This window comes from Balaenoptera musculus, chromosome 2 (assembly GCF_009873245.2).
Source record: "Balaenoptera musculus isolate JJ_BM4_2016_0621 chromosome 2, mBalMus1.pri.v3, whole genome shotgun sequence".
Lineage (NCBI taxonomy): Eukaryota > Metazoa > Chordata > Mammalia > Artiodactyla > Balaenopteridae > Balaenoptera > Balaenoptera musculus.
Window position 1 is genome coordinate 33,822,167 of NC_045786.1, and position 27,368 is coordinate 33,849,534.

The 27,368-nt window shown below is 44.8% G+C and overlaps 1 protein-coding gene across 1 annotated transcript in view; it reads left to right on the forward strand.

Moving 5' to 3' along the window:
• The window catches only part of ABHD17C (abhydrolase domain containing 17C, depalmitoylase), a 56,036-nt gene that overhangs the window by 25,611 nt on the left and 3,057 nt on the right, over positions 1–27,368 (forward strand). The window contains exon 2 of the mRNA XM_036842342.1: positions 24,907–25,086. Coding sequence (XP_036698237.1) covers positions 24,907–25,086 — 180 coding nt within the window. The remainder of the gene's footprint in view (positions 1–24,906; positions 25,087–27,368) is intronic.

A 27,368-nucleotide genomic window follows, 5' to 3' on the forward strand; every position in this document is an offset into this window, starting at 1 on the left:
CTGCAGACCTGGAAAGGTCACGAATTCCCTGGGAATGATGGGCTCCTGCAGACCTGGGAAGGTCACGAATTCCTGCTCCGTGCTGTTAGCAAGTGTGGACATCTGCGTTTTCCTTAAGCTCTGAATTCCATACGCTAGTTTAGCATTATCATAGATTTGGCTGTTTTGATGGGCAAGATGACGATGATGATTTTACTGTTATTTTGCCTTTCAATACCTGGTGATCTCATTATTTTTTACCTAGTCTATCACTGTGGTTTTGATTTTTCCTTGATTCAGGAGTTGTATAGAAAAATTATATATATATATATATTTTTTTAAATTTCATGGACTATTCCTCCTCTCTTGGTTAATTGCTTCTGTTTCTGTTGTTATTTGCATTGCAGTCAAACAACGTGTCATAGCTTTTATTTACTTTGATCCCTCAAATCAGTCCCTTTTCAGAATTTATAGTTTTTTTTTCATATGTCTACTGATTTTCCTCTGATTGCCTGTTCCTTCAGGGTGTCTGGAGTGGCCTGGTATTAGGAGTTGAAATAGTTCTATCAGAGGTCATATGTGACCCTATTCAAATCTTGTGGTCCAAGGCAGAGAGAAGCATTTAAAGTGCAAAATCAAAGTATCGTTGACTCATTTGAAAATGTTCTCGTGGCTACGATGGATTCTTAGGAAGACTTGCCTCGGCGTCTTCTCCACGTCCTGGAAGAGCTCAGCTTTAATTCTTTCTTCTCCCTCGAGGCAAGAGATCTGAATTGCTTTGTGTGGCTGGTGGGTCCATGCAGCACTTAGGCAGAGATTTGGGCAGTTAGCCAGCGGAGGATGCGTTGTAGTATCTGGTTATTTGAAAAATTTGAGTTGAGAAATTCCAACTATCTGGTTGTTTGGCAGGTGACACCTCCTGTGTTCATTGCACCTTAGCTGAAGAATGTCCTCTGAGGCTTAGCCAGCCTCTGCCCTGGAAGGGCTGAATAGTACGCATTCTTTTGAGTCACTCCCAATCCTTTAACAATCAATGTCCTAATATAGCATTCTTTTAAAAATTAGAATAGAATCAGTCTCCATAAATAGAGGTAACTTTCCTGAGAGAACTGGGAAGATATTGGGTGAGAAAGGAGGGAGGAAATGAAAGAGCACCTGTGAGAACAGTGGTCCAAAGCCTATAATTCTCAGGTCTACGTGCAGTGGGGTCTGAGACTTCCCGAGGTCGTGGAACCAGGGACTGGGCTGGCAATGTGTGTGCTGATTTCTGCTGCACCATGAATTCTGGGGCTTCCAGTAAGGTTTTGGTGCTTTATGATTTAAAGATATGAGTGTGGAGTTAGGGGAAGGGCCAGGTGACATCCGTAAGTACCTTGGTGAAGGAGGAGGGTCGTTAGGCCTCTTGCACTCCTGACTTCATCCGGGCAGCACGGGATGGTGTGGGTGCTGCCACTCCTCTCTAGCTGTTGTGGGGCTCAGGGCAGAGGGGCTTAGCTTTGGAGGCAAGCATTGGATGTGAGTTCAGAGCCAGGCTCTACAACGTACAAGCTTCACGGCCTTGGGTGAAAGCCACCAAACTCCCAGAACTATAGATGAAAAGAACTGATGATAGCACCTTCATGGCACCAGGCAGGTTGTTGTTAGATTGAGAGATAAGGTATGTAGAGCAGCTCCTCCTCCTCCTCCTCCCCCTCCCTTCCCCCTCCCCCTCCTCCCCTCCCCCTCTTCCTCCTTCCCCCCTCCCCCTCCTCCTCCCCCTCCTCCTCCTCCTCATCGCCATGGTTCATCCTGGGTCATCCTGCTGTCTGCCAAGTACCTTCTAGTGATGAACAGCAGCCAGCCCCCCAGTGGTTCTTGGCTGTTGTTCACAGGTAGATGAGATGCCAACCTCCCCTGGAGCGAGCACCTCTGGTCTGGCCTGATTGGGTGTGATTTATGGCCCAAGCCTGCAGGGCAAAGTGGCAGTGATTGCAGTGGGGATGGGGCCGGGGGGACGGAGGAGGCAAATATGGGCCTAATCCCCTTAGAAAATGAGGTCGAAGGCCCTGAAATGCCCCCATGAAAATGCCTGGAGGCATTGACCATGTGGGGACATTAGCAATCAGGTGATTTACTTTGGATTTCTGATCTGTCAACTGAAGGGAATGAATTAGGCCTGGATCTGCCTCCCCCAGATCTTTAAAATCAGGCATTCTTATTTTAGAATAAAGAGAACCTACATAATCACACCGTTAGACTATAAGCCCCACAAGGGCAAAACCCAAATCTTTCTTGTTCATTCTTATACCCTTAGCTTGCAGCACCATAGATGCACAGTGGTCCCTCAGTGATTATTTGAGGAATAAATTATCCTCTTCCCTATTTCTGTCCTGGGATAGAACCTGGTCAGCATGTATGTATGTAACAAGTGGGAATGGGGACCACTCAACTGACATATTTCTTATGCAATACTTGATTCAAATATTCATTTTATGAAAACTTATAACCTTGCCCATAAATTTTGCTTTGCGCCAAAGAAGTAGCAAGTTTGAAATTGTAATAAAATCTTAATATTTTCATAAACATTTTGGCTATACTCTTTCACTTTTTTTTTTTTTTGATCTGAGGAATTCTGATATGTTGTAAAAGAGGGTAAAAATTAGCTTCTTTTTCAAGATAAAAATGCATACAAACAGAGCTATAGTATTGAAAAGATGGTTAATACTTTATAGAAGATTTGTATCATTTTGATTTCTTTCCATTCTTGAGTGGAAAATTTTTTTGACTAACTTTGCAATTCTATAGTCAAAACTCTCCTTTTCCAAATTGCCTTGACTTGACGGGAACTCACAAACCGTGGTAAATTGTCAACAGGGAGTCAAATGTATTAGAAATAATGACGTAGGAACATTCCAGGACTGAGCAAAGAGATTGCCCCTTGGTGTCTTGGATGGAATTTTAGATAGACGGGGACTGTTTGAGGTCCAGTGGCCTTAGAGAGAAGACAGAACCCAGCCAGGTAAGCCAGTTTGGAACAGGGGACCACTGGAATGATGGGGTGATAAAAACTGGAACAAGAGAGAATCAAGGTAAGTGCCTAGGAGCAGACATCTGGAGCTTATAGATCAGCCTCGCTCAGAGGGGTGGAATACATTTCTTATGCTCAGAACAAAGGAAAGGAAGACGGATCCAGCTGCAGGTTCTAGGAGCATTGCCTGAGTTAGGGGTACCCCTAACTGTGTCTGATCCTCCAGTCTTCATCTCCCATCCTTTGTTTTAGCATCTTAATCCCAGTGTCCACCGGTGGGTCCTGAGGTCCTGTGTCCCACATAGCACATGGGATCCACTTCTTCTGGTGGCCTGGCCTGCTCTTCCCTCCCTGAATTTCCGTTGGCTGGATGGGGATGGAGATCACCCCCACGAGGCTCCTTACTGTGTATAATAAATGCATCGAGTTGTTATAGTCTGAAGTTTCTGCAATGACCAAACAGTTGCATTTCAGAACGAAACCCGGGTCCACATCTGTTCCTGTTTGAAACATCCTTGGCATGCAGCTTGCATGAAGTCTGTGTGTTTCCGAAGTGATCTAAAATAAGAGGCACATAGTATTTTATATCCTGCCAAAGACAAGCCATGACCCCAAGGGGAAAAATGTAGGACACCAAGGTAGAGAATATGGATTGACATGTGGGTTTAAGGGGAAAAAACTTGCGAATTTCTTACTTCAGAGCCCATGTTATTATGGACTTGTGTGGCCTGCAAAAAGAAACTGAATCTGCTATTTAAGCTGCTGCATTACATTAGACTCCAAAGACTGGGTTATAAGGATATCAGAACGGATTACCATGAAGTGTATGGAATAGAATGTGGCAAGCTGGGTATTTTTTTTTTAATTATTTATTGATTTATTTATTGGCTGCGTTGGGTCTTCATTGCTGTGCGTGGGCTTTCTCTAGTTGTGGAGAGCAGGGGCTGTTCTTCGTTGCAGTGTGTGGACTTCTCAGAGCGCAGGCTCAGTAGTTGTGGCGCACGGGCTTAGTTGCTCCGTGGCATGTGGGATCCTCCGGGACCCGGGCTCGAACCCGTGTCCCCTGCATTGGCAGGCGGGTTCTTAACCACTGCACCACCAGGGAAGTCCCGAGCTGGGTATTTTTGAATTAGTAATGTTACGGTACACAATGTCCATAGTGGCCAAATGTAGGCTTCCTGTTTACGATAAATAAGGACATGGCATTTGCCTCTATGTTTATATGCTACATAGTATTTTAATTAAAATGTAATGTTGACGTTCCCTTAGGGCCGTATTTTAGGCTGACTTGAAAAAGGAAATGAAGACTCCGTGTGGGTAAGACCTCTGAGTCACACAGACGCTGTCTGCTATTTGGAGGCTACAAGGCTGGATCCAGCACCTACAGTCCCAAATCCTCCATCCTTGACAGACGAGGGGGTGATATTTTAGAAGGCAGCCGATCTCTCTAACAACAACCCTTGAGTGTTCAAATATAGAATTGGAATTCTGTCCCAGTGTTATTCAAACGAAAGGTGCAGCTAAAAAGAGAGGGGTCTCTCTCCATCACCACCTCCCGAACTGGCGTCCTTTCGTAATGTTCCCGAGGGAGGCCTTTCATGTCTGGAAGAGAAGGATGGCAGAACTTTTGGGCTGCGCTAAGCAGTGGTTTTTCTTTGTTTTGCTTTAAAAAAAAAAAAGAAAGAGAAATCCAGGCAAGGTGGGAAGATAATGGAAAGGATAACAAGGTCTTTTTGCCTAGTTTTTGTGCTCAAGTAAAATCGAGCTGTCACCGGATCCCAGCTTCGTAATATCCACTGAGCTTCCCTGAAGATGGATCTTGAGTAGAATATTCTACCAGATTTGTAAAAGAACACAATGTTAGTGACATGCATATCTTTAGAATCTTTTTTCTTTATGTTACTGATAGATTTTAATGCCTTTGGATTCTAGAGAGTTGACAATTTAAAAAAAGCAAACTATATTTACTATTTATTTTTGTAGTAAAATCTCTCTCTCTCTCTCTTTTGTTTGTTTTTTTTTTGGCTGTACCACACGGCTTGCGGGATCTTAGTTCCCCAACCTGGGCCCCAGCAGTGAAGGCGCCAAGTCCTAACCACTGGACTGCCAGGAGATTCCCTAAAAATCTCATTTTGAATTCAGGAGAGCTAGAATTTCTCCCTTGTACTCTGTAATAAGGAAATAATTAGTAGAAGTCAGATTTAAGAGGATTGTTCACTTTTTTCCCCTCTTTTTGTGGCCAACTATATATAACATAAAATTGATTCTTTGAACCAGTTTTAAGTGGACAGTTCTGTGGCATTGGGTCCATTCAGATTGTTGTGAAACCATCACCACCATCTGTCTCCAGAACTTTTCGTTGTGCCAGATGAAAACTATGTACCCATTAAACAGAATGTTCACTTTTTAAAGCAGTATTTATATCAGACATGCTTAGGTTGGTGCTCCAGACGTGCTAATTCCAAATTGTTTTACCTTTGAGTTACAAGGGGGTGATAAGTAACATGATTGAGCAGCTACACACCACACCAGCCTTGATAGGTAGGAGCCTCATTTGATGCACGAGACACCTAAAACCCAGAGCGTGATTCTGACAGTTCTGCCTGATTCTGAAGCTGTGCTGTTCCCCCTCCACTAAGTGATGCTTTTGCTAGCTTGGTTGTAATTCGTGGGATTCATAATTCTTCCCCTAGTTTGTCCATATTCTGGAGCCATAATGTACTTACAGCAGCTGTCTTGGTAATTACAGTTCTGAGTTAAGTTTTAACCTCTCTCAAAGCTTGAGTTTCCTTATCTTAAAGGGACCCATCTGTGTGATCTCTAAGGGCCTTTCCAGCCACCTGTCCTGTGGTTTATTTCCGTAATCGATGCTGTGAACTTTTCCCGCTTTTATGAAGGATGAAAGGGGAGAAAATGGAAGGTTCTGGAAGTCAAGTGAAGAGTAGGCAACACAAGGAAAAAAGACAGGCACAAAGAAAGGATTAGACTGAAGAGAAAGGGAACTGAAGACGTCATCAAGGAAGGGCAAAGGACTCCACTGGGTCTGCCCAAGGCGGATGTTTATTTAACAGACTTCCATTTTGAGTGTACACAATACATTTAAGGGAGCAAACAGTGCCAAGCCCTAGCTGACGAGCGAACCAGCATTCTGGTTTCAGGTTAGGTGTCATCATGGGTCATGTTCAATTCCCAATCGTGCCGTGTCTGGATGTGGACACAGGAAGGCAGCCCAGAAGGGGGAGGAGAGGGGAGTCCATGGAGTTTCACTCATTACCTCATTTAATTCTCACCGCAGGCCTGAGGCAACTTACACCCCTTTCCGGTCCAGGGAACAGGACTGCAAAGAGGTCGGATCACCGTGCAAGGCAGAGCCGGGCTCCACACCTTGAGCTGCCTGATTTCAAAGCCTGCTCTTCTACCCGCTGTGCAAATCTCCACCCTCCATCCCCGCCCCCAGACAGCCACACAGTCGTGACTACACACTCGGAGTTGCTCACCAAAGACTAATGTTAGCCCAGTTTCAAGAGAGAACAATGTAAGCTCCGCCCAGGTCAGAACTCTGCGAGCCCCCTGGCCAGGCGCGACCAAGTGCCAGGTCTCCAACAACGGTAGCTTCAGGGCTCAGCTCGCTTGCTCCCTCTCTCGGCTTTGCTTTCCTGTTTGTAGTGATTCTTGAGGAGGTTCTTTCTGTGTGGTGACAAAGGTGATCTCCCCCAGGCTTGGCAGAAGAGGGCATAGACATCCTGGAGGGACTCCCATTGACCGGTCTTGGTTCCAACTCTGCTTCTCCCAGAAGCAGTCACTCTGGCCAAAGGGGTCTGGAGTGGGCTTGTGTTCATACCTGCAGCTCCAGTAGGACATTCTTGGATGGTCACCTACTGGGGACAGAGAGCATTTTTGACCTGCTGTATCTTTTCAGAGCATCTCTCTACTGGACATCTCAGCAGTTGTAGCATTGGAACTAAAGGGATTTTGTCAAATTCCATTTGCAAGTCAGTGTGAACCGGGGCAGACACACCTACCATCTAGTGTCTTGTGTGCCACAGCTGTGTGAGAATGCACCTTACAGTGAGATAAAATAATTAGGAATTGATTCTTGGGTTTCTAGTTCTAAGAAATGACTTTCAGCCTTGGCCCTCAAGTGGGTAATTAAATTAGATTTTTAAAAAATGTTTTTCCCTATCCCAGAGATTTCATGAGCTCTGTCCCTTAATTTTGGGTGTGAAGTAGGGAGATCCTTTAAGGCTTTACTTTGGTCAAGTGTCTGTTTTTAATCTGTATTTGGTATGGACGGAAGTGACATTTATTGAAAGGCTTTTTTATCAGATGCCTGTGCCAGATGATTTGCATAAGCCGGCTCACGTAATCCTCTCAGAGACTGTAGGGTAGGTGGTATTCTAACCATTTCACAGGTATTTATGCAGCTGTAGCGGGTAAGGTAGCATTTTTCAGCTTTTCCAACATGTTAGATAATTACAGAATGCCAAAAGAGCCCCAGTTATCATTAGAACAATTTCATGCCCAATTATACTCAAACAAGTTCAAGCAAATTATTGTATTTTAATTGTAGCAGAGCTAAAGAGAGTTGATTTTGTATTCTTTAGGACTGTAACTTTTCCTCTGAAAAGTAATTTAAAAAAAAAATTAAATCATGCCAAGTCTTGTTTATTTTTGCTTTGACACAGAGAAAGAGTATTGTAGAGGAGAGAGCAGTCTTGAATGTCATAAAGAATGACGTTGTTTTGAAGGTGGGTTTAGACCTGGCACAGAAAGCCCTTCCCTGCACCACCATTTGGAAGGAAACTTCTCAGACACCTAGGATAGAATGAAACGCCATACCTGAGGGTGGATGCTGTTTTACAAAAATTAGGTAATGCATGTCTTGATATGTTTTGAAATACATGAGTACCTATAAGAAAGGCTCCATTGGGGCTTCCCTGGTGGCGCAGTGGTTGAGAATCTGCCTGCCAATGCAGGGGACATGGGTTCGAGCCCTGGTCTGGGAAGATCCCACATGCCGCGGAGCAACTGGACCCGTGAGCCACAACTACTGAGCCTGCGCGTCTGGAGCCTGTGCTCCGCAACAAGAGAGGCCGCGATAGTGAGAGGCCCGCGCACTGCGATGAAGAGTGGCCCCCGCTTGCCACAACTAGAGAAAGCCCTCGCACAGAAATGAAGACCCAACACAGCCAAAAATAAATAAATAAATTAATTAATTAATTAAAAAAAAAAGAAAGGCTCCATTGACTGAGCATGCATCGCCATACCATGCCTCCTGGAGAGTTAAGTTTGGCTGCAATGGCCTTGTTCTGTGCGTTGTGTCATTGTCACCACAGTCCATTGAAGAAAAGGACACAGTATCTTTTCGTTTACAGATGTAAGTTTTGGTGTGTCTGATCTGTCCATCTCCATGGGACCTGGGCTGTTTGGTCCCCCCAGAGCCTCTGCCTGCAGCCGTAGGTACTCCTGCAGCTGCTGGCCTGGGCAGATATTCCCAGACTCCTCCTTCCAGCTGCTCGCCTTCCTGGCAGGAGGCACAATGAGGAGCACTCAGGGGATTGTCTGTCCGTCTAGCACCGACCTCAGTACGATTCAGGACGATTTTTCTTATAAGGAACCCTGAGAGTCTGACTCGTATTTGCCTTCCTAGGATGCTCCACAGTTACCTGGAACTCAGTGTCTTCCCAAGCTGAACGTATTCTCTAACAAAACGAAATTCCAACCACCCATGATATCCCTCTCCACTTCTCTATCTGTGCCCATTTTCCAACCCTCAACTGCAGAATTATCTTCAAGTCTCTCCCTTCCCCGCCACGACTTGCTACATACACACCTGATGCGAGCCACTCAGAACATGTCTTGTCCAGACGTTCTCTTCCTTCCTGCGGCACAACTTGTCACGTCTCCATCCTCTCAGGGACCCTGTGCACACTTCCCAGATGCTTCCAGGGGATGTGCCACCTCCTTTGGATGGCCCTCTGCTTCCCAAGCAGAAACTCTCACCCCAGCCAGGCCAGCCTGCCATCCACGTTTGCAGGACGCTCTGCCTCCCCTTCAGCTCTTGCCTTTCTTCTCTGGATGTTTTCAAATATCCCCTCCCATGTGACTGGCTTCAAGCTCGACTCCTGTGCTTCCTGATTTCCTGGCCCCCAGTTTGGACCATTCCCTTCTCTGTGCTTTGATGAGCTTACTGACCATAATATTCATGTTGCCTAAACTTACGCTTGGTTTTAGTGTTATTGCTTGGTCTGAATCTCATTTCCTTCTTCATTTCCTCAAAGATGAATAACCCAGGAGCTCATATTTATCCCCATTACATTCAATGATGCTTCAGGTGAAGGAGGCTACTTTTTTTTAAATTAATTTTTATTGGAGTTTAGCTGCTTTGCAGTGTTATGTTAGTTTCTACTGTACAGCAAAATGAATCAGCTATACGTATACATATATCCCCTCTTTTTAAGAGTTCCTTCCCATTTAGGTCACCACAGAGCATTGAGTAGAGTTCCCTGAGCTGTACAGTAGGTTCTCATTAGTTATCTATTTTATACATGGTATCAATAGTGTATATATGTCAATCCCAATCTCCCAGTTCCTCCCCCCCCGCCCTTCCCCCTTGGTATCCATAATTTTGATCTTTACATCTGTGGCTCTACTTCTGCTTTGCAAATAAGTTCATCTCTACCATTTTTCTAGATTCCACATATAAGTGATATTATGTGGTATTTTTTTTCTCTTTCTGACTGACTTCACTCTGTATGACAGTCTCTTGGTCCATCCACGCTCTGCAAATGGCACTATTTCGTTGAAGGAGGCTACTTTTAATGTTGCATTGGCACATTTTATTTTATAAGCAGTGTTGAGAGAATACCTTAAGCATGCTCAGATTTTTGGAACCTTCACAGTTATATCATTATCTTGCTTTTAAAGGTCCTTTTTAACTAAGTTCCCTTGGTCAGAAAAAAGGAAGCAATCAACTGACATCACTAACCTTTAAGATTTTTAATTGTCTCAAACAGCGCTAATGCAGCAGGTACTCACTTTAAAATGTGTTTCCGGGAATCCCCTGGCGGTCCAGTGGTTAAGACTCCATGCTACCACTGCAGGGGGCTCAGGTTTGATCCCTGGTCGGGGAACTAAGATCCCATGTGCCTCACGTTGCGGCCAAAAAAATAAAATGTGTTTCCTTTGCTTTTGCCACTGGAGTTAACGACCAATAGAAATCTGTTTGTGAAACATCAGTATAACATTTTAAAAAGTCTAAACCTACAAAGATGTATTTTTAAAAAGGAAAAATAAGCCTGTTCCAGGGGATTGATACTTTTTTATCTTCCTCGTAATTAAAATATAAATCACGCATTTGTTAAGCTTTGGCTACAGAAAGTAAAAGATGGATTTCCCAGTTCTGTGCCTGAAGGCAAGAGTTCCACAGGCCGTCTGTGTTTTCATCCGGCCGTGTTTACCCACCTGCGTCCCTCCCAGCCAGTCCTTTTACTCTGAGGCTTTGCTCTGAAGTTTATTAGGGTTTCCCAGTATCCTCAGACCTCATCCTTCAATTAACTTTCACGTTACCTTGTGTATTTATCTTCGTTCTCCGTCTAAAGATATTTCCACTAGGAGTTCTAGCTCTGAAATATTTAAAATATAGACTTCAAAGTCAGTGGAACCGTGCCAAGCATGCTTCTCTGAAGATAAATGGAAATGCTCTTGACACAGGGCAAAGTCAAGGCCCATTAACTTAAACAGATTGCGGTATGTCTTAGGGAGGCTCAGCTTGGCCACATTTGTAGACAGAAGAGCAAGCCTTAACATTCAAACAAAAACAAACAGGTTTTACCTTATGAGTGGAGGGAGCGTTCCCACTGGACACTGTCCCCCTGGCGCTCGTGGGCACCTCCTACCTCAGCTCCTGCCCTTGCAGCTGATGCTGCTGGACCTTGGGTACGGGGTGTGAGGGCTCCTGGGGACACGTCCTGTGTGCTGAGTGGGAACCAAAACCTAAATTTGTGTTGTCAACCTGAGCTCAGCATAGCTGGTGACTGCAGGAAGGTGCTAGACGTTTGGAAGAGGCAGGGAGCAAAAATTGTAGGTTTCCAAGGGGATAACTATACACCTGGCATTGCCTATTATGGAAAGTAATCATTCAGGGTCGTGGCTTTCCCCTAGCAAAATTTGGGAGACTTTAGTTCCTTGTGTCGTGTTTTAAGTAAATCTTACGTAATGCCTAAAATAACATTAGTGCTTACTAAATATTATTGTCATCCTTCATGGACTGACTCAATTTTGCTAGGTTGCAGACAAGAGATCGTTTCTGCTCCTATCCAGATCCCCAAGAAGACGTTGAACTTGGAGTGGATTGTCTATCCATTGGAATGATAACGATATATGAGACCTAGTTTTAATTTGTTCAGAAACAGCCTTTGGCCAGAATCACATTCCATTCAAAGCAAGATATGCCTCCAGTGTACCGATCCCTGAGCCTGGGTATTGTTTTAGATTTTTTTTTTTTTTTTTTGACGACCATTTTTAAAGTCTTTATTGAATTTGTTACAATATTACTTCTGTTTTATGTTTTGTTTTTTTTGGCCACAAGGCATGTGGGATCTTAGCTCCCCAATCAGGGATCAAACCCGCACCCCCTCCCTGCATTGGAAGGCGAAGTCTTAACCACTGGACTGCCAGGGAAGTCCCCTGGGTATTTTTAATGTTCCCAAAGAGATAAACAGTTTTACTTCCTTTGGGGAGCTCAAAATCTCACTGACAACATAGGACATGCCACAAAACCGTTCATCACATACAACCTCATGTTGACCTGGTGCACAAGTGAATGGCTCAGGAAAGAAAACACCACAGGTAGACTGGGGTGCTTGGGAAAAGTGTCTGAAGGCGGCAGGACTGGAATGGACCTGAAGGACCCCAGGGTTTTCTAGGTTGTGGGGAGGAGTGAGGACAGTCCAGACAGGGGCTCAGGGGCTGTGATGAGGCAGTGGGGAGTCTAATTGCAGGAGCAGAAGATTTACTTGGAGAGAAAAGAAAGGGTTGGAGTAGTAAGATGGGGCCAGGTTGTGGAGGTTACTCTAAGGCCATGGGTTTTTATCCCAGGGATTGTGGTTTGCTGAAGGGTTTGATGAGCAAAGTAACGCAACAAAAGTTTTTTGGAAGATCTACCTGACGGGAAGTTACAGGATGGATTGGCATGAGGAGTGACATGAGTGTGGCAGCTTGTATAGATAGAACCGGGGAGAAAGCAGGTCTGGGAGAGCAGAGGAGAAGTCAGAACTGGGACTTGATTAGGCCTGGAGATTCCCAGGTTCTGCCCTGGGAAGAAGGGAGAGGCCAGGATGGAAGCTGCTAAGTGCAAACAGTTAGCAAGAGTCGGAGTGAGCGGTGGGTGGAGACGAGGTCAGTGGTCAGGAACTAGGATACCCACCCCCTCACCAGCCATATAAAGTGATACACAGGAACCAAAAGGATAGGACAGGACAGGTGAGTAGTTTGAGCAGTGAGGGACCCACTGGAGCAGGGTACGCACCATGGGGATGGAGAGTCAGTGGTGGTGAGGATTCCAGGAAGACCTCTGAGGAACAGACCCTGGGTACCAGTGGGGACGTTCATCACGGGGCAATGCTCATTCTTACACTGAACCGACAGGCAGCTCCTGATCGATTGACCACAAGATGCCACCACGGAGCAACAGAAGTGGTGTCAGAAACGTGATCATCTGGAAACCATCTCCAAGATAGAAGTGACAAGGCTTAGTGACAAAGTCTATGTGAGAGGCAAAGGAGAAAAGACTGAGAAGTTCATCCTAACTCTTAAGCCTGTGAGGTAGAGGGTAGAGTGATAGGTAGAAATGGAAAGATTTGGGGAGAGACTAGGAAGAGTCCGGTTTGGGAAGTGTTGAGTGTGCAGTGCTGGGATGCTCAGGAAGAAATATCAACAGAAAGGAGAGGGGCCCGGGGCTGGAGCAGAGGCGAGATATCAGGAGTGAATCAACACATTGTAGAAACCCTCGCCACCCATGTATTCCGTTAACACGTATTTATTGCACGATTACTATAGAAGAGACGCTGTGCTATGCTAGGCTCTGGCACTGGAGGAGTTCAACAAGGGACTACATAGGAAAAGATTCCAGAGGAGGGTGAGGACTGACCTTTGAGGGATGCCCAGGTAAGTGTGGGAGAAGAGAGAGGAGTGAGCAAAGGAAACAGAAGAGCGAGAAGAAGAATCTGGCCATTATGATACTGGGGCAGCCACAGGCGAAGAGCATTTAAAGAATGGCATGGTCATCTCTAGCTAACGTTGACTGAACACCTCTCCCTGACGCAGAAACACTTCACCCTTCACACCATCCCTTGAAAGGCAGCAGAGCCTTCGCTGACCACCAAACCCACCACCTACCCATGAGCTCTCTCTCGTCCTGACCCCCAGGGTCCCACATAACAACTCACGTGGCGTGCCTTAGTTACTGCGCTGCATTTTGAGTTTTCTAGTATGTGTTTATCAGAACCCACCCTGACTTTTGCCCCCTTCACTCTGGGTCATCCAAGTATTTCTACTAATTTACAGGTGAGCTGTTGCTTGAGTTTTCTCTTTACTAAAGTCTTTTCCTCTGTGGGCGTTTTCTTCCTCCTTTTTAAACTGCTGGTGCCACATACGTGTTCTGCAGATTCTTTTTTTTTAAAAAATTTTTATTGGAGTATAGTTGCTTTACAATGTTGTGTTAGTTTCTGCTGTACAGCAAAATGAATCAGCTCTAAGTATATATATATCCCCTCTTTTTTTTGATTTCCTTCCCATTTAGGAAGAGCATTGAGTAGAGTCCCCTGTGCTATATATATAGTAGGTTCTCATTAGTTATCTATTTTATACATAGTATCAATAGTGTATATAAGTCAATCCCCATCTCCCAATTCATCCACCCCCCCCTTCCCCCCTTGGAGTCCATACGTTTCTTCTCTATGCCTGTGTCTCTATTTTTGCTTGGAAATAAGTTCATCTGTACCATTTTTCTAGGTTCCATATATGAGCAATATTATACGATATTTGTTTTTCTCTTTCTGACTTACTTTACTCTGTGTGACAGTCTCTAGGTCCATCCACGCCTCTGCAAATGTCACCTTTGGGCTCTACCAGCTCCCTGTCTGACTTCTGAATCCCGGCTGCCCAGTCTGTGCCTAGGTTTGCTTTTGTTTATTTTGTTTTCTGGTCCTACCTGTTCCACACATGCAGACTTCCTGATTCCGCTGCCTAACTAACCGCTGGATACAACATCCAGCAGCTTTCACCCCCTCCACCTCCTCAGACCTGTAGCTCATCCTGACCTCAGTACTTACCTCTGGGACTCTTCCCTGCTTGTCTTCCCTATGCAGCACCATATGCCTATTACCACCATGTTAGTATCTTTTCTCCTAAGCTATGTCTCGAGCTCCTTAGAAAAAATGTTAGTTCCAAGACCTAATGGGTTCTGAGCCCTCTCAGGCTCATCTGTAGACTCTGATGAGAAGCATCATGAATTCCATCTTTTAGGCTGTACAGTAAGTCCCCTACATACAAACGAGTTCCGTTCTGAGAGCGCGTTCCTAAATCCAGTTTGTTCGTACGTCCAACAAAGTTAGCCTAGGTACCCAACTAACACAATCGGCTCTATAGTACTGTACTGGAATAGGCTTATAATACTTTTCACGCAAATAATACATAAAAAACAAACACAAAAAACAAACATTTTTAATCTTACAGTACAGTACCTTGAAAAGTACAGTAGTACCAGCTACATCACCGTCGCTTTTACGCTTGATTCTGGACATCCTGGGCTTGAAATAAAGAAACTGTACTACTGTCCTCTATACAGTACTGTACAGTAAAGTACACAGAAGCACAGCCACTTGTAGAGGATGCACGCACATGATAATGTTCGCCAGACACGTGAACTAACATGTGATTGGTTCGCATCTTTGAAAGTTCACAACTTGAGGGTTCATATGTAGGGGACTTAAGGTACTTGGTGCTCTGGCCATTTGGATAGAGCCATGGTTTCCGTGGTGGGAAGAGGATCCATCCACCGCCTGCCCCACCCCCACCCCTTCTCCTCTGGCAGTTCTTCTTACCTAAGTCTGGGGACTGGGGATTGATAAAAGCAGGATGGTTAGGAGGTCAAGGATTCTGGGGGTTGTAACACTGGGAATTGAAGACCAGATGGACTGTGCTTGGGTGTGGGACTTACGGAATCAGAATTCTAGCCTGGGAGAAATTTGAGGGATTAGAGCTTATGATCCAGCCAAAGAAGGGTTAAGGAACGGTACTCAAGAGGAGACTCTTAGAGATGGAGAACTTTGTTTTGTACGATGTTGATGTTTAAGATACTGTGAAACTAGGGCCTCTTCATTGGCAGCCTTGGAATTCTGATCATTAGTATCAGGACCGCCGGGCCCAATTATAGCTCTTGTATAAATACATGTTTCAGCTGTTCCATATAGCCACATGCCAAGGGTCAGATCTGAGTGTCGGGACCTGCCGTGGGTCCCCAGGGCCAGCTGTGGCAGTCCTAGACGTACCCTAGCAGGAGATGATGGTGCTCTAACTTGAGACTCTGCTATAAAATGAATGCATTGAATCTCACTGGCTAAGAATGGCTTTTCCCTAGAGATCCATGTGCAAATAACACCTACTTACATATTTAAGTCAGGCCCACAGATTTCACGAGGAGGTCCAGGGAGAGTCTGGTAAGAACGTGTGTCTGTCTGACATGCAAATATAGCTGTAGTTGGCTCGTAGCAAGTGAAGGCCTTTGTCCACATGGCTTTTACCCTGGCCTGACCTTGAATCTCTTGCCTCATCTGCTGTGACATCCTGTGTCCTAATGACTCAGATTTAGACCTGGCTTCTGCTTGTCTCCCCATACTTTTGTATACATTCCTTGCCTCCCCAACTAGACTATAAGCTCCTTGAGACCACCAAATGTTTTACGTTCATATTTCTGCACCCCCAGAGGTTCCATGCCTAGTCCAAAAGAGGTACTCAGTAACTATTTTTTGAATGCATTATTTTAAAAAAATAGGTGACATCTTCCAGGTATAGAAACTAATCCACAGTTTGCATAATCACCAAGCTAATCGGTCACTGCCAGAAGTAAGTTTAGATCTTTAGCTGAATCTGTCATGTAACTGTCCACTCCTTTTCATAATTTGTCTTCATCCTGACTTTGGATACTGGATTGGCAACAGAGGGGAATATAGTTTTTAGAACTCTACCTGATGACTGAGTTATTGAGAAGGTTTTGAGGGGAGAAAATAACGGATTTGGTTTTAGACACGTTGAGTTTGGAATTTATCCATCACAGATAACAGTATTAAATTCATAGCCTCACCACTCATTTGACCTTGGACAAGTTACTTAACTTTTACTATCAAGTTCCTCAGATATAAAACGGGGACAAGAATATCCCCCTCCCAGGATCACTGGAAGATGGAATGAGGCGTGAGGTCAGGGCCAGCACTGAGAACAAAGGTGGGCACAGGGGACATTGTATTTGATCCACCTCCCCTCCCTTCAGGCAGGGGGGCATTCTGCTCTGTCTCAGGACAAAGGCCAGGGCTGGAAGTAAATATTTGAGAATTGCCAGCGGAGAGTTAATAGTTGAGGCCTGGGATTCAGTGAAATCATTTGGAGAGAAGATGTAAGAGTGCAATAGGAAGGGGACTTCCCTGGCGGTCCAGTGGTTAAGACTCTGTGCTTCCACTGCAGGGGGCACGGGTTCAATCCCTGGTCGGGGAACTAAGATCCCGCATGCTGTGTGGTGCGGCCACATAAAATTTAAAAAAAAACAAAAGCAAAAAAAAAAGAGTGCAGTAGGAAGTCTACGGCAGGAGGAGCGGAGTCAGGGAAGGGGCCAAGCCCGCTGGTGGTGGGGATGGTGGGGGAACCAAGAGTGACTCAATGTCTAAGAGGCCCAGGAATGGAGTTGAAGAAGAAAGGCATCATTCTTAGCGTGAACTGCCGAGGAGAAGTCAAATTGGATGAGGAGTGGGAAAAAGCGGTTGGACCCGGCACTTCTGATAGCAGCTTTCGGGACATTGTGGGAGGAGAGGGTGGGTTTCAGGGGCCTTTGTTAGGGTTGAGGATGCAGTAGGGAAACAGAGGTAAGAGATGGGGCCGTCACTTAAAGGATGAAGCACCTGTGAAGACAGGCCCTTTCTTAGATTCAGAGACTTGGAGACATGTGTTGCGTTGGGAATAAGACTGGAATTCGGCGTGGGTGGGGATGAAATTCTTAAAGTCATGGGAGGGTGGGAGTCCAGCGCTCAGGTGGAAGGTTAGCCCTGGGATGGAAAAGCAGTGCCTCTTCCAGACACGCCAGGGAGCAAGGGGAAACAGCAGAGGAAGGAGAGCTGGTAGGCGTAGGAAGGGAGGGACGGCATCCTTGTCTCCCGACCTGAAGTCATCCACCCAGCGACTGGTGTGTTTGTAGCTGAGCAATGCGGAAGTTTACTTGTAAAAGCCTGCCTTGGGGATTGGACGCATTGAAGGAAACATTGTTCGTAGGCCGTTGCTGCCGTTCCTCCCGTCCCTGTATCTTGCCCACAAAGGTGGTACGAGCGAGAATAAATCACTTTTAATGTTTTGCTATCGTCGTACCCGAAAATAGCAAATCCTAAATAAAAATGCAAAAAATCCTGCCTGCCTGTGTATCACGTCTGCCTGCTACAAAACTGTCCTGTTCCAGGTTGGGAGGGTTTAACATCTGTTTTACTTTAGGATAAAGGTTTTGGACTTTGGGACTGTTGATGTTTTTGAAAAAAATACTTTGCACTTAATCCTGCTCTTTTGTGAAAAGCTGTGATCTTTAAATGCCCTGTATTTCACACAGACTTAGTAATAGATTCCATTTACCATCTCTCTTTTTTATCCTTTATCTTTTAATTGAATTTGAGAGCTAAAAGGTCTGTAGGATCTGGTCTGACCCTTTTTACTCAGTATCAAACAGTGGTTAGTTTGAGGGATCCACAAACCCGCTGGAATTTCTACATACGGAAGATTTCTAAGTAAGGGAATTTACATTTTTAAAAAGTCCCAAGAAATTCAGATACTTCTCATTTTGGAACCACTGGTATAGAGGTCATCAGTCTTCTAGCTTTTTTTTGTCAAAAACAACACCCTAGTGGTGCCATGAAAAGGACCCTCCACTTCAACATCCTCGTCTGCAAGCGGCGGGTGTTGGGACAGAGGTCTCTTAGAGTTTTCCCGAAAATCTTCCATACCTTCAAAGAATTGGCCCCCATCCCCACCTCCCAGGCATCTCATGTGTTGTCAGACAGTATAATAAACAGGGAAAAACAGTGGAAAAGTCCTTAATGTAATACTGACAAATCTGAACACTTCATTAGCACGTTACAGTTTTCAAAGCCTTTTCAAATACAGACACTGTAAAGAAAGCTTGCTGACTCCATGCAAAAAGGTCCGGCAATACCGCTTCCTTTATTTATTCATTGTAACAAATCACTACCTAATAATTACCCGAATTAGAAATGAAAATTTGAAAGAAGAAACATTACCTGGTCTCACCACCTGAAGATAACCATTATTATCATTTTAATATATTACTTTCAAGTCCCTTTTCCATATATAGATTTTGTTGGAAGGAACATAATTGTGACCCTGTTTTTTGTAGGCTGCTTTTTATGGAACCTTTCAACATGAGTTTTCCCCACATTAGCTCTTGATGAGACATAATTTTTAATAGCCTCATGTTTCCTTAGGAGATTTGTTTTTAGCACAAAATCTATCATGAGTTGTAACAGTTTTGAAGAGGGTTGTCTCCATATCTGAAATATCTGGTGAACTTTTAAAAAATATTTTTTGTTGCGAAATATAACAGAAGTAGCCAGATAGAAATGTTCATAAGATGTACATATCCGGCTTAATGAACTGTAAAAGGCACACTCGTGACAAGACATAGACTATAGGGACTTCCCTGGCAGTCCAGTGGTTAAGACTCCACGCTTCCACTGCAGGGGACGAGGGTTCGAGCCCTGGTCAAGGAACTAGGATCCGGCATGCCGAGCAGCATAGGCAAAAAAAAAAAAAACAAAAAAAAAAACAGACATAGACTATAACTAGTGATCCATAAGCCCCCCCAAAATGACATGCTTCTTCCCAGCCATAACCTGTTCCCCATCCCCATCCTTAACTGCTATCCTGGTTTTTAAGGCTTCACTTCCTTGCTTTTCTTTCAGTTAAGTATCCCTAGGCAGTAAAGTTTAATTTGGGTGGGTTTAAGTTTTTTGCACATGGTGTCGTATATATAGCCTGTGTTCTCTTGTGTCTGCCCCTTCTGATTAACAGCAAGCCTTTAAGATTCATCAGCGTTGCCCTATGATATTCTGTGGCACAACTTCACCCCCGTTTACTTATCCGCCCTGCTGTTGACACCCCTTAGGGTTGTCTCCAACCGCTCACAAATGGTCTTGAAGACATTTCTAATCTGTGGTGAATATACCTGGGAGTAGAATTGCTAGGTCACTGGGTACGTGTTATTATATCTTCACTTTTACTTTTTGTAAAGTGCTTCTATTAACTTAACACCCCCATCAGGAGGGAATGAAAGTTCCTGTGGTCATATTTTTGTCAACACTTGGTATTGTCAACTTTTAAATTTTTGTTAGTATCACATTGTGGTTTTCATTGGTGAAATTTCATTTTGTTTTTACTAATGAAATTGAGTTTCCCTCCCTCCCTCCCTTTCTTTCCTCCCTGCCATTTAGAGTTCTTCTTTTATGAAATGCCCATTTTGTGAAATGCTGTTTTTCTGTATTTGGTCAGTTTTTTCCCCACTGATGTGTTCTTTATATTTTGTGGATGTGAGCCCTTTGTTGGTTATATGTGTGGCAAATATCTTTTCCCACTTGCCTTTTTTTTTTTTTTTTTTTTTATTTATGGCTGTGTTAGGTCTTCGTTTCTGTGCAAAGGCTTTCTCTAGTTGTGGCAAGCGGGGGCCACTCTTCATCACGGTGCGCGGGCCTCTCACTATTGCGGCCTCTCTTGTTGCGGAGCACAGGCTCCAGACGCGCAGGCTCAGTAGTTGTGGCGCATGGGCTTAGTTGCTCCGTGGCATGTGGGATCCTCCCAGACCAGGGCTTGAACCCGCGTCCCCTGCATTGGTAGGCAGATTCTCAACCACTGCGCCACCAGGGAAGCCTCCCCACTTGCCTTTTTACTTTCTTAATGATGTCTTCTGATGACCGGAAGTTCTTTATTTTAATATAATACCAGTAGTCATATTTTCCCCTGTTAATGGCTACTGTTTTACGTGATGAAGTTTTCCAGTGAAAACGTTGAGTTGCAAAGTGTTTGTTGTCATTAAGGCTACAAATGTCTGTGTGTCAAAGGTGGAATTTGTTGAGATTGGTACTGGGTGTGTCCTGGTGCCTGTGAGTGGAAAGCTGAAAGCTGAGGGTCCTTCAGTGAAATACTCAGACTTCTCCATAAGGTGTTTCAAGGAGACCATGATCTCGGAGGATGGACAGATTCAGGGCACTCAAGAGAAAAGGCTGTTGCAGTAACCACACACCCACCTCTGCCCCTTGTCTGTGCAAGTCTGTGCCCGTTTCTCCTTTACTTATTCAGTGTGGCCCCCAAGGTCCATGGAGCAGGATATAAAACACAGTATCAAGATACTGAGAAAAACACCCGTCAGAATGGCCATCATCAAAAAATCTACAAACAATAAATGCTGGAGAGGGTATGGAGAAAAGGAAACCCTCCTGCACTGCTGGTGGGAATGTAAACTGATACAGCCACTATGGAGAACAGTATGGAGGTTCCTTAAAAAACTAAAAATAGAACTACCATATGACCCAGCAATCCCACTACTGGGCATATACCCTGAGAAAACCATAATTCAAAAAGAGTCATGTACCACAGTGTTCATTGCAGCACTATTTACAGTAGCCAGGACATGGAAGCAACCTAAGTGCCCATTGACAGATGAATGGATAAAGAAGATGTGGCACATATATACAATGGAATATTACTCAGCCATAAAAAGAAACGAAATTGAGTTATTTGTAATGAGGTGGATGGACCTAGAGTCTGTCATACAGAGTGAAGTAAGTCAGAAAGAGAAAAACAAATACCGTATGCTAACACATATATATGGAATCTAAAAAAAAATGGTTCTGATGAACCTAGGGGCAGGACAGGAATAAAGACGCGGATGTAGGGAATGAATTTGAGGACACGGGGAGGGGGAAGGGTAAGCTGGGACGAAGTGAGAGTAGCACTGACATATACCCACTACCAAATGTAAAACAGATAGCTAGTGGGAAGCAGCCACACAGCACAGGGAGATCAGCTCGGTGCTTTGTGACCACCTAGAGGGGTGGGATAGGGAGGGTGGGAGGGAGACGCAAGAGGGAGGGGATATGGGGATATATGTATGCATATAGCTGATTCACTTTGTTATACAGCAATTATACTCCAATAAAGATGTTAAAAAAAAAAAGATGCTGAGAAAATAGGTTCGACTATAACTCTCATTACTCAATGATAATACTCATTACTGTGATAGGTTATCCTATGTGATTCTCATCATTCCGCAAATTTGATCAAAGAAGGTAAGGGTGAGTCTGATGCCATTTCAGTCTGGAAGTCTTCTGCTTTATTTTTGATTTTTAGTATTAATCATCTCTTAATCCTCTGTCCTTCAATAACTACGTTCAGTTTTCATTTTCCTCTTCCTCTTCCTCTTCCTTTTTTGATTTATGATCTATTTGTTTATAATTAATAGCAAAATATCCTGCCACGGGACGGCCACTGTGGAAAGAGCCTACACTTCACATGTGAGGTTTGGAGGTACTCTTACCTTCAGGTGCCTTCTGACCCCCACACCCCACCGCATGCAGCATCCGATGGCCCTCGTGCTTTGGGATGTCATAGCCTACTTTTGATGAAAATTGTGGAGGGAGAAGGAGACCCCTAATCTTATTTATACCTCCCCCTCCAAGGGACTTTGAACTCTCAGTTAAATTCAACTGACTTTGACCTCCCAGTCCATCAAAGAAGGAATTCAGTGGCAGTTACAGTGGAGGGAGGTCCCTGGGATAACTTTCCTCCAGTAAAAAGCATCACCCTGGGTGATGGCCTGCTGATGCACTAGAACAGGGTTCATTTCTCACATCTCTCATCATTTCATCCTGATTGAAGGGATTTATGTTTTAAAAGCTGTGGTCTCTGATATAGGGATTTAAGGCACAGAATGCTGCAGACATGAGTTCCTTCCTCAAACCTTCTGTCAAAACTCCTTTTGCTGACCATTTTTTAATAACCTGTTCTTCCAACTGAAATGAAGCCCAGGCAAGAACGTCAGACAAGACGTGCATCTTGGGACCCTCCTCCACAGGCACAGTTGTATTAGATGGTGTCAAAGTTCAAAGGGCTGGGGCCACACGGAAACTTCCCTTTAGAAAGAGAGGGTGCATCCTCGTTCTGAGCAGGTGATTTCCTACCTGCGTCTGGGGAGGAGAGAGCATCTCTTTTTTGTTGGTTTGTTTGTCTTCGATTTTTACGTTCCTGTTTCCTCTTCCCTGTAGGATTCTTAACAGTCCCTTACCTATCTCCCTGCTTCCTTTTTATGCTCTGTCATGCCCTGCGTGCCGCAGGAAGGTGAATCTTCACGAAGCACAGCCTTGTCCCTGTCCCCTGGACCTGAACGTCTCCAGTGGCCCCTCACCTCCTCCAGGACAAGCGCTACCTCCTTATCTTCCCCCTGCTGGCCCGCGCAGCCTCGCCTCAGCCCCCCCAGCCCCCCAGCTGCTCCCTGGGCTCCACCCCGGCCCTGTGTGACTTGCTGCTGCTTAATGACAGTCCTTTCTATCCCCACGTGTTCAGCCTCTGTCCGCCCCTCACGGCACAGCCCAGATGTCGCCTCTCTGCAAAGCACAGAACAGCACTTACCAGCCAGAAATAGCCATTCCCTCCCCAGAGTCCTTCCGAAGGGCCCCCATTTCCTGTGAAGTTTGAAGGAACCTGAGGGGGAGGCAGCCCAGTGAAATCCTGCCACCCGCCTCAGCTCTAGCCTGACAGTTCTTTTCACTGAAGGCTGTTATCAGAAAGCATGTCCTAGGGATAAACCATAATAGAAAAGTATATTTTAAAAAAAGAATGTATAGGACTTCCCTGGTGGTGCAGTGGTTGAGAATCCGCCTGCCAATGCAGGGGACATGGGTTCGAGCCCTGGTCCGGGAAGATCCCACGTGGAGCAACTAAGCCCGTGCGCCACAACTACCTGAGCCTGTGCTCTAGAGCCCGCGAGCCACAACTCCTGAAGCCCGTGCACCTAGAGCCCGTGCTCCGCAGCAAGAGAAGCCGCTGCGATGAGAAGGACGTGCATTGCAAGGAAGAGTAGCTCCCGCTCACTGCAACAAGAGAAAGCCCCCGGTGCAGCAACGAAGACCCAACACAGCCAAAAATAAACAAATAAATAAATATTTTTTAAAAATTAAAAAAAAATGTATATGTGTATAACTGAGTCATTTTGCTGTATAGCAGAGGTTGGCACATTATAAATCAACTACTTCAATTAAAAATAATAATGTAATAATAATAATAATAATAAACTACATTACCCAGCAAAAAAGAAAGAAAGAAAGAAAAGAAAGCATGTCCTACTGCCCTGTAAACTACAGTGGGTATTTATGCAAAGAAGTTGGAATCGTTGGGTTATAGCCTTCAACTTCACCAGATAATATCACATTATCTTCCCAAGGGCTCATACCAATTTATACTCCTGCAAGCAATGTCACAGACTTCTACTTTTCCATGTCCTTGCTATGCCTTGACATTGTCTGACTTTTTAGTTTTTGCCTTTCTTTTAGGTGTAAAAAAATAAATCGTGGATTTAATTTGCGTGTTCACGTACTAATGAGGTTGAGCATCACATCTTTTTACGTGTTTATTAGGCATCACGTTTTCTTTTCTGCGATGTCTTCATTTCTTTTGTCTGTCTTTTTCTTCTTTATTTCTACGTACTCTTAATATATTCTGGATATCCTTTGTAGGTTCATATGTAGCGTACCTGTTTTCCTGGGATTCGTCTGTTTTGTTCCTCCATCACGTCTGGGTGCTTGTTCTTCTGCTTGGGCCAGGGTAGCTCACCATCACGTCTACTCTCCACCAATGGGAAGGGGAGGGCATGGAGCCTTCTATTTAAAGTTATGACCTGCAGGTTGTACATGTCACTTTTGCTCACAGCCCACGCCCAAAGCTTAGTTGTCTGCACACCAGGCTGCCGGGCAGGCCAGGAAATGAAGCCTGTATTCCACACAGCTGTTGACCCAGCTAAACCTTGGCAGACAGTGGAGGGGGAGACCATTGATGGATTGAAAGACTCGGAAGGGTTAAACCCCAAGGAGAGGCTGTAGAAAATATATTCGCCTTTAAAGTAATTGTCTCCCAGTACCTTTTCCTGATGATAAATGTTAATTTCTTTCGTATTTTATTAAAACCTCACTTAAAGGACTCTAATAATAATATTATGATCTAGCAAACACGCTTCTGTTTTTATTTCAGAAATACATTTAGGATGGCCAAAGAAACTCAAGAGGGGAGAGTAGGAAATGAAATGACTCTGGGAACACTGAAATGAAGTTTATGATGCATTTATATAGTTAATTTCTGGAAAAAAATGTCATGTTCATTATTTTTGCAAAAGTTGTGGAGGACAGAATCTCAGTCACTTAGTACTGAGACAGGCCCCTAACATTTTTGTGGCGTTCACATCCATCTTCAGCTAAAGGGTACCCGTGAGACGATGTGGTTTTAAACTGGCAGGTGTGGGAGTTTTGTGAGTTTATGATACTGTGGTGTTGGTCTCACTCTCTTTTTCTTTCACACATCAGCTAACGGCCCACGCCCTCTGATTTCTCCAGGTACGGCGTAAGCCCCGAGAACATCATCCTGTATGGTCAGAGCATTGGGACTGTCCCCACCGTAGACCTGGCCTCCAGGTACGAGTGTGCGGCCGTAATTCTCCATTCGCCTCTGATGTCTGGATTGCGCGTGGCTTTTCCCGATACCAGGAAAACGTACTGCTTTGATGCTTTCCCCAGGTAAGCTCACTCCTGTCCAACAAGTGCTAAGGCGTCCAGTGACCCAGCTTCACATCAGATGCCACCGTTAATTGTGGGCTACTGAGAAATGTCTCCTGAATGCAGCCGGACGTCAGCCCCTGTGCTGGGCTCCTCAGGGAACGTGGAGGTGGATATGACATGTACACCAGCCAGAAACTTGGTCCTCTGGGCTGGACTCATTTGTAAAACAATCTACCAGATGATGTATAAGGACCTTGCTTGTACCGATATCCAGGATTAATTGGTTTAGCTGGATGTGCGGGATAAAAAAAAAAAGTGCCCACATGTCTTAAAGAAACGTCTAGTTCGGTGTTCGTTCATTCGCTCAGGTGGACATGTATTGTTGAATCATGAGAGCTAAATGCAGAATCTGTGATGAGGCCATTAGCAGTGGTCTAGACACTCAAAGAAGAACCGCAAGCATCCCCAATTTTGAAATTTCTGTTACTTTTTCAGTCAGGCCAATAGGTAAGAGAAAAAGTGACGTGAGCTATTTGCAAGCTGGTAATGGGCTGCAGGGACCGTGTAAGTGGATGGTCCTTCCCTCCCCTCCCCACAGCCCCAGACCAGAGCGAACACTCATTCCTCCTGCCGCCCACTGAAGACCCCCTCCCCTGCAGAGGGGCCGGCACCCTCCGCTGGAAGCGTGTGCCTGAGAGCCCACAGCCGGGCCCCCTCCTGCCGGTGCCCCAGGGGCAGCAGAACCCCTGCCACCCCAGTCCCTGCTGTTTTCTAGGCCCCTAATAGAAGGAAGAAAAACGGGCAGCTGTATATACACGCAAAAGCAGCAAGCACACTGCTTTCTTAAATACCTCTCTTTGAAAACTTCTGCTTGTTTTTTAAAATCTAAGCTGAGGAAAGTATTTACTAAAAACTATTTGCCCATGGTACGTTGCTAAACGGGCCAAGATTCTGACAACAGGACTCACGCGGCCACACTCTAGAAAAAGCCTCAACAGAAGTATGTACAGTTTTCAGATTTTGATTGACCCATTCGTTGCTGTCATTCTGTTATTGCTGGGAGAGAAAAAGAACATCATTTGGTTACATAAACATCTGTTCCACGGACTGGCTTGTTTCACAAGAAGAAACCTTCTCTTAACACCTTGGGTGAACTTCATTTCTGTGCACCCTGTACCAGGTTCAATGAAGTTCAGCTTCATGGGAAAGTTGAACGAACTGCAAATTTCCAGTGGCGTGGCTGAGAATGCTAATAAGTAGGGCCCATGTGCGACTCAAATGTGGCCTTATTTGTGCTGAATGGGTATTGAGAGGCCAGTTTGTTGAAAGGGAGATATTTAGCATGTTTGTGGGAAGCTATGCCAAGAGTTACCCTGGCAACAAAATGAATAGGTTTTCCCCCTGACTCTTAAATTAGCATATACCTTAAAATACAGCCACGACAACTAATTATAGCTTATTCATTAATAGGAAACCAGCAACTAGTCTTTACTGGGTTTGTCTGATCTGCCAGTCCACGGCTAAACATTTCACGCTTCTTATCTCACAAGACTCATTTTACAGTTAGGAAACTGAGGCTTAGAAAGTTAAGCGATTTAAGCAGCTTAATTAAGGTTGGTGAGTGGAAACAGCCAGAAAAGGCCATTCATCCTGTTCAGTACCATAAAGTATTAATATGATAGATTTCAAACCATTAACAGTCACATGGACTTTCATCATTAATTGAATTTGGAGAATGTTTTCTTACGGTGTCCATTGCTACCAAATGCACACTTGTCTCTGTGTCCCTCTCTCTCTCTTTTTTAAAAAAATTTATTAATTTTATTTATTTATTTTTGGCTGCGTTGGGTCTTCGTTGCTGCGTGGGCTTTCTCTAGTTGTGGCGAGCGGGGGCTCCTCTTCGTTGTGGTGCGTGGGCTTCTCATTGCGGTGGCTTCTCTTGCTGTGGAGCATGGGCACTAGGTGCACGGGCTTCAGTAGTCGTGGCTCACGGGCTCTAGAGCGCAGGCTCCGTAGTTCTGGCGCGGGCTTAGTTGCTCCACCGCATTTGGGATCTTCCCGGACCAGGGCTCGAACCCATGTCCCCTGCATTGGCAGGCGGATTCTTAACCACCGCGCCACCAGGGAAGTCCCTGCCCCTGTCTTTAAAGGAAGGCACTTTCCCATTTCTTTTTTAGTATTAAAAAAATAGAGATAAGGAGTCCTGATTATTATTTGGTTGGTGGTTTATTTTCTTTTACCTCCTTTACATTTAGAATCAGACGGTGGCATTTAACCTCAGGTACATCCATCCTCCAGGT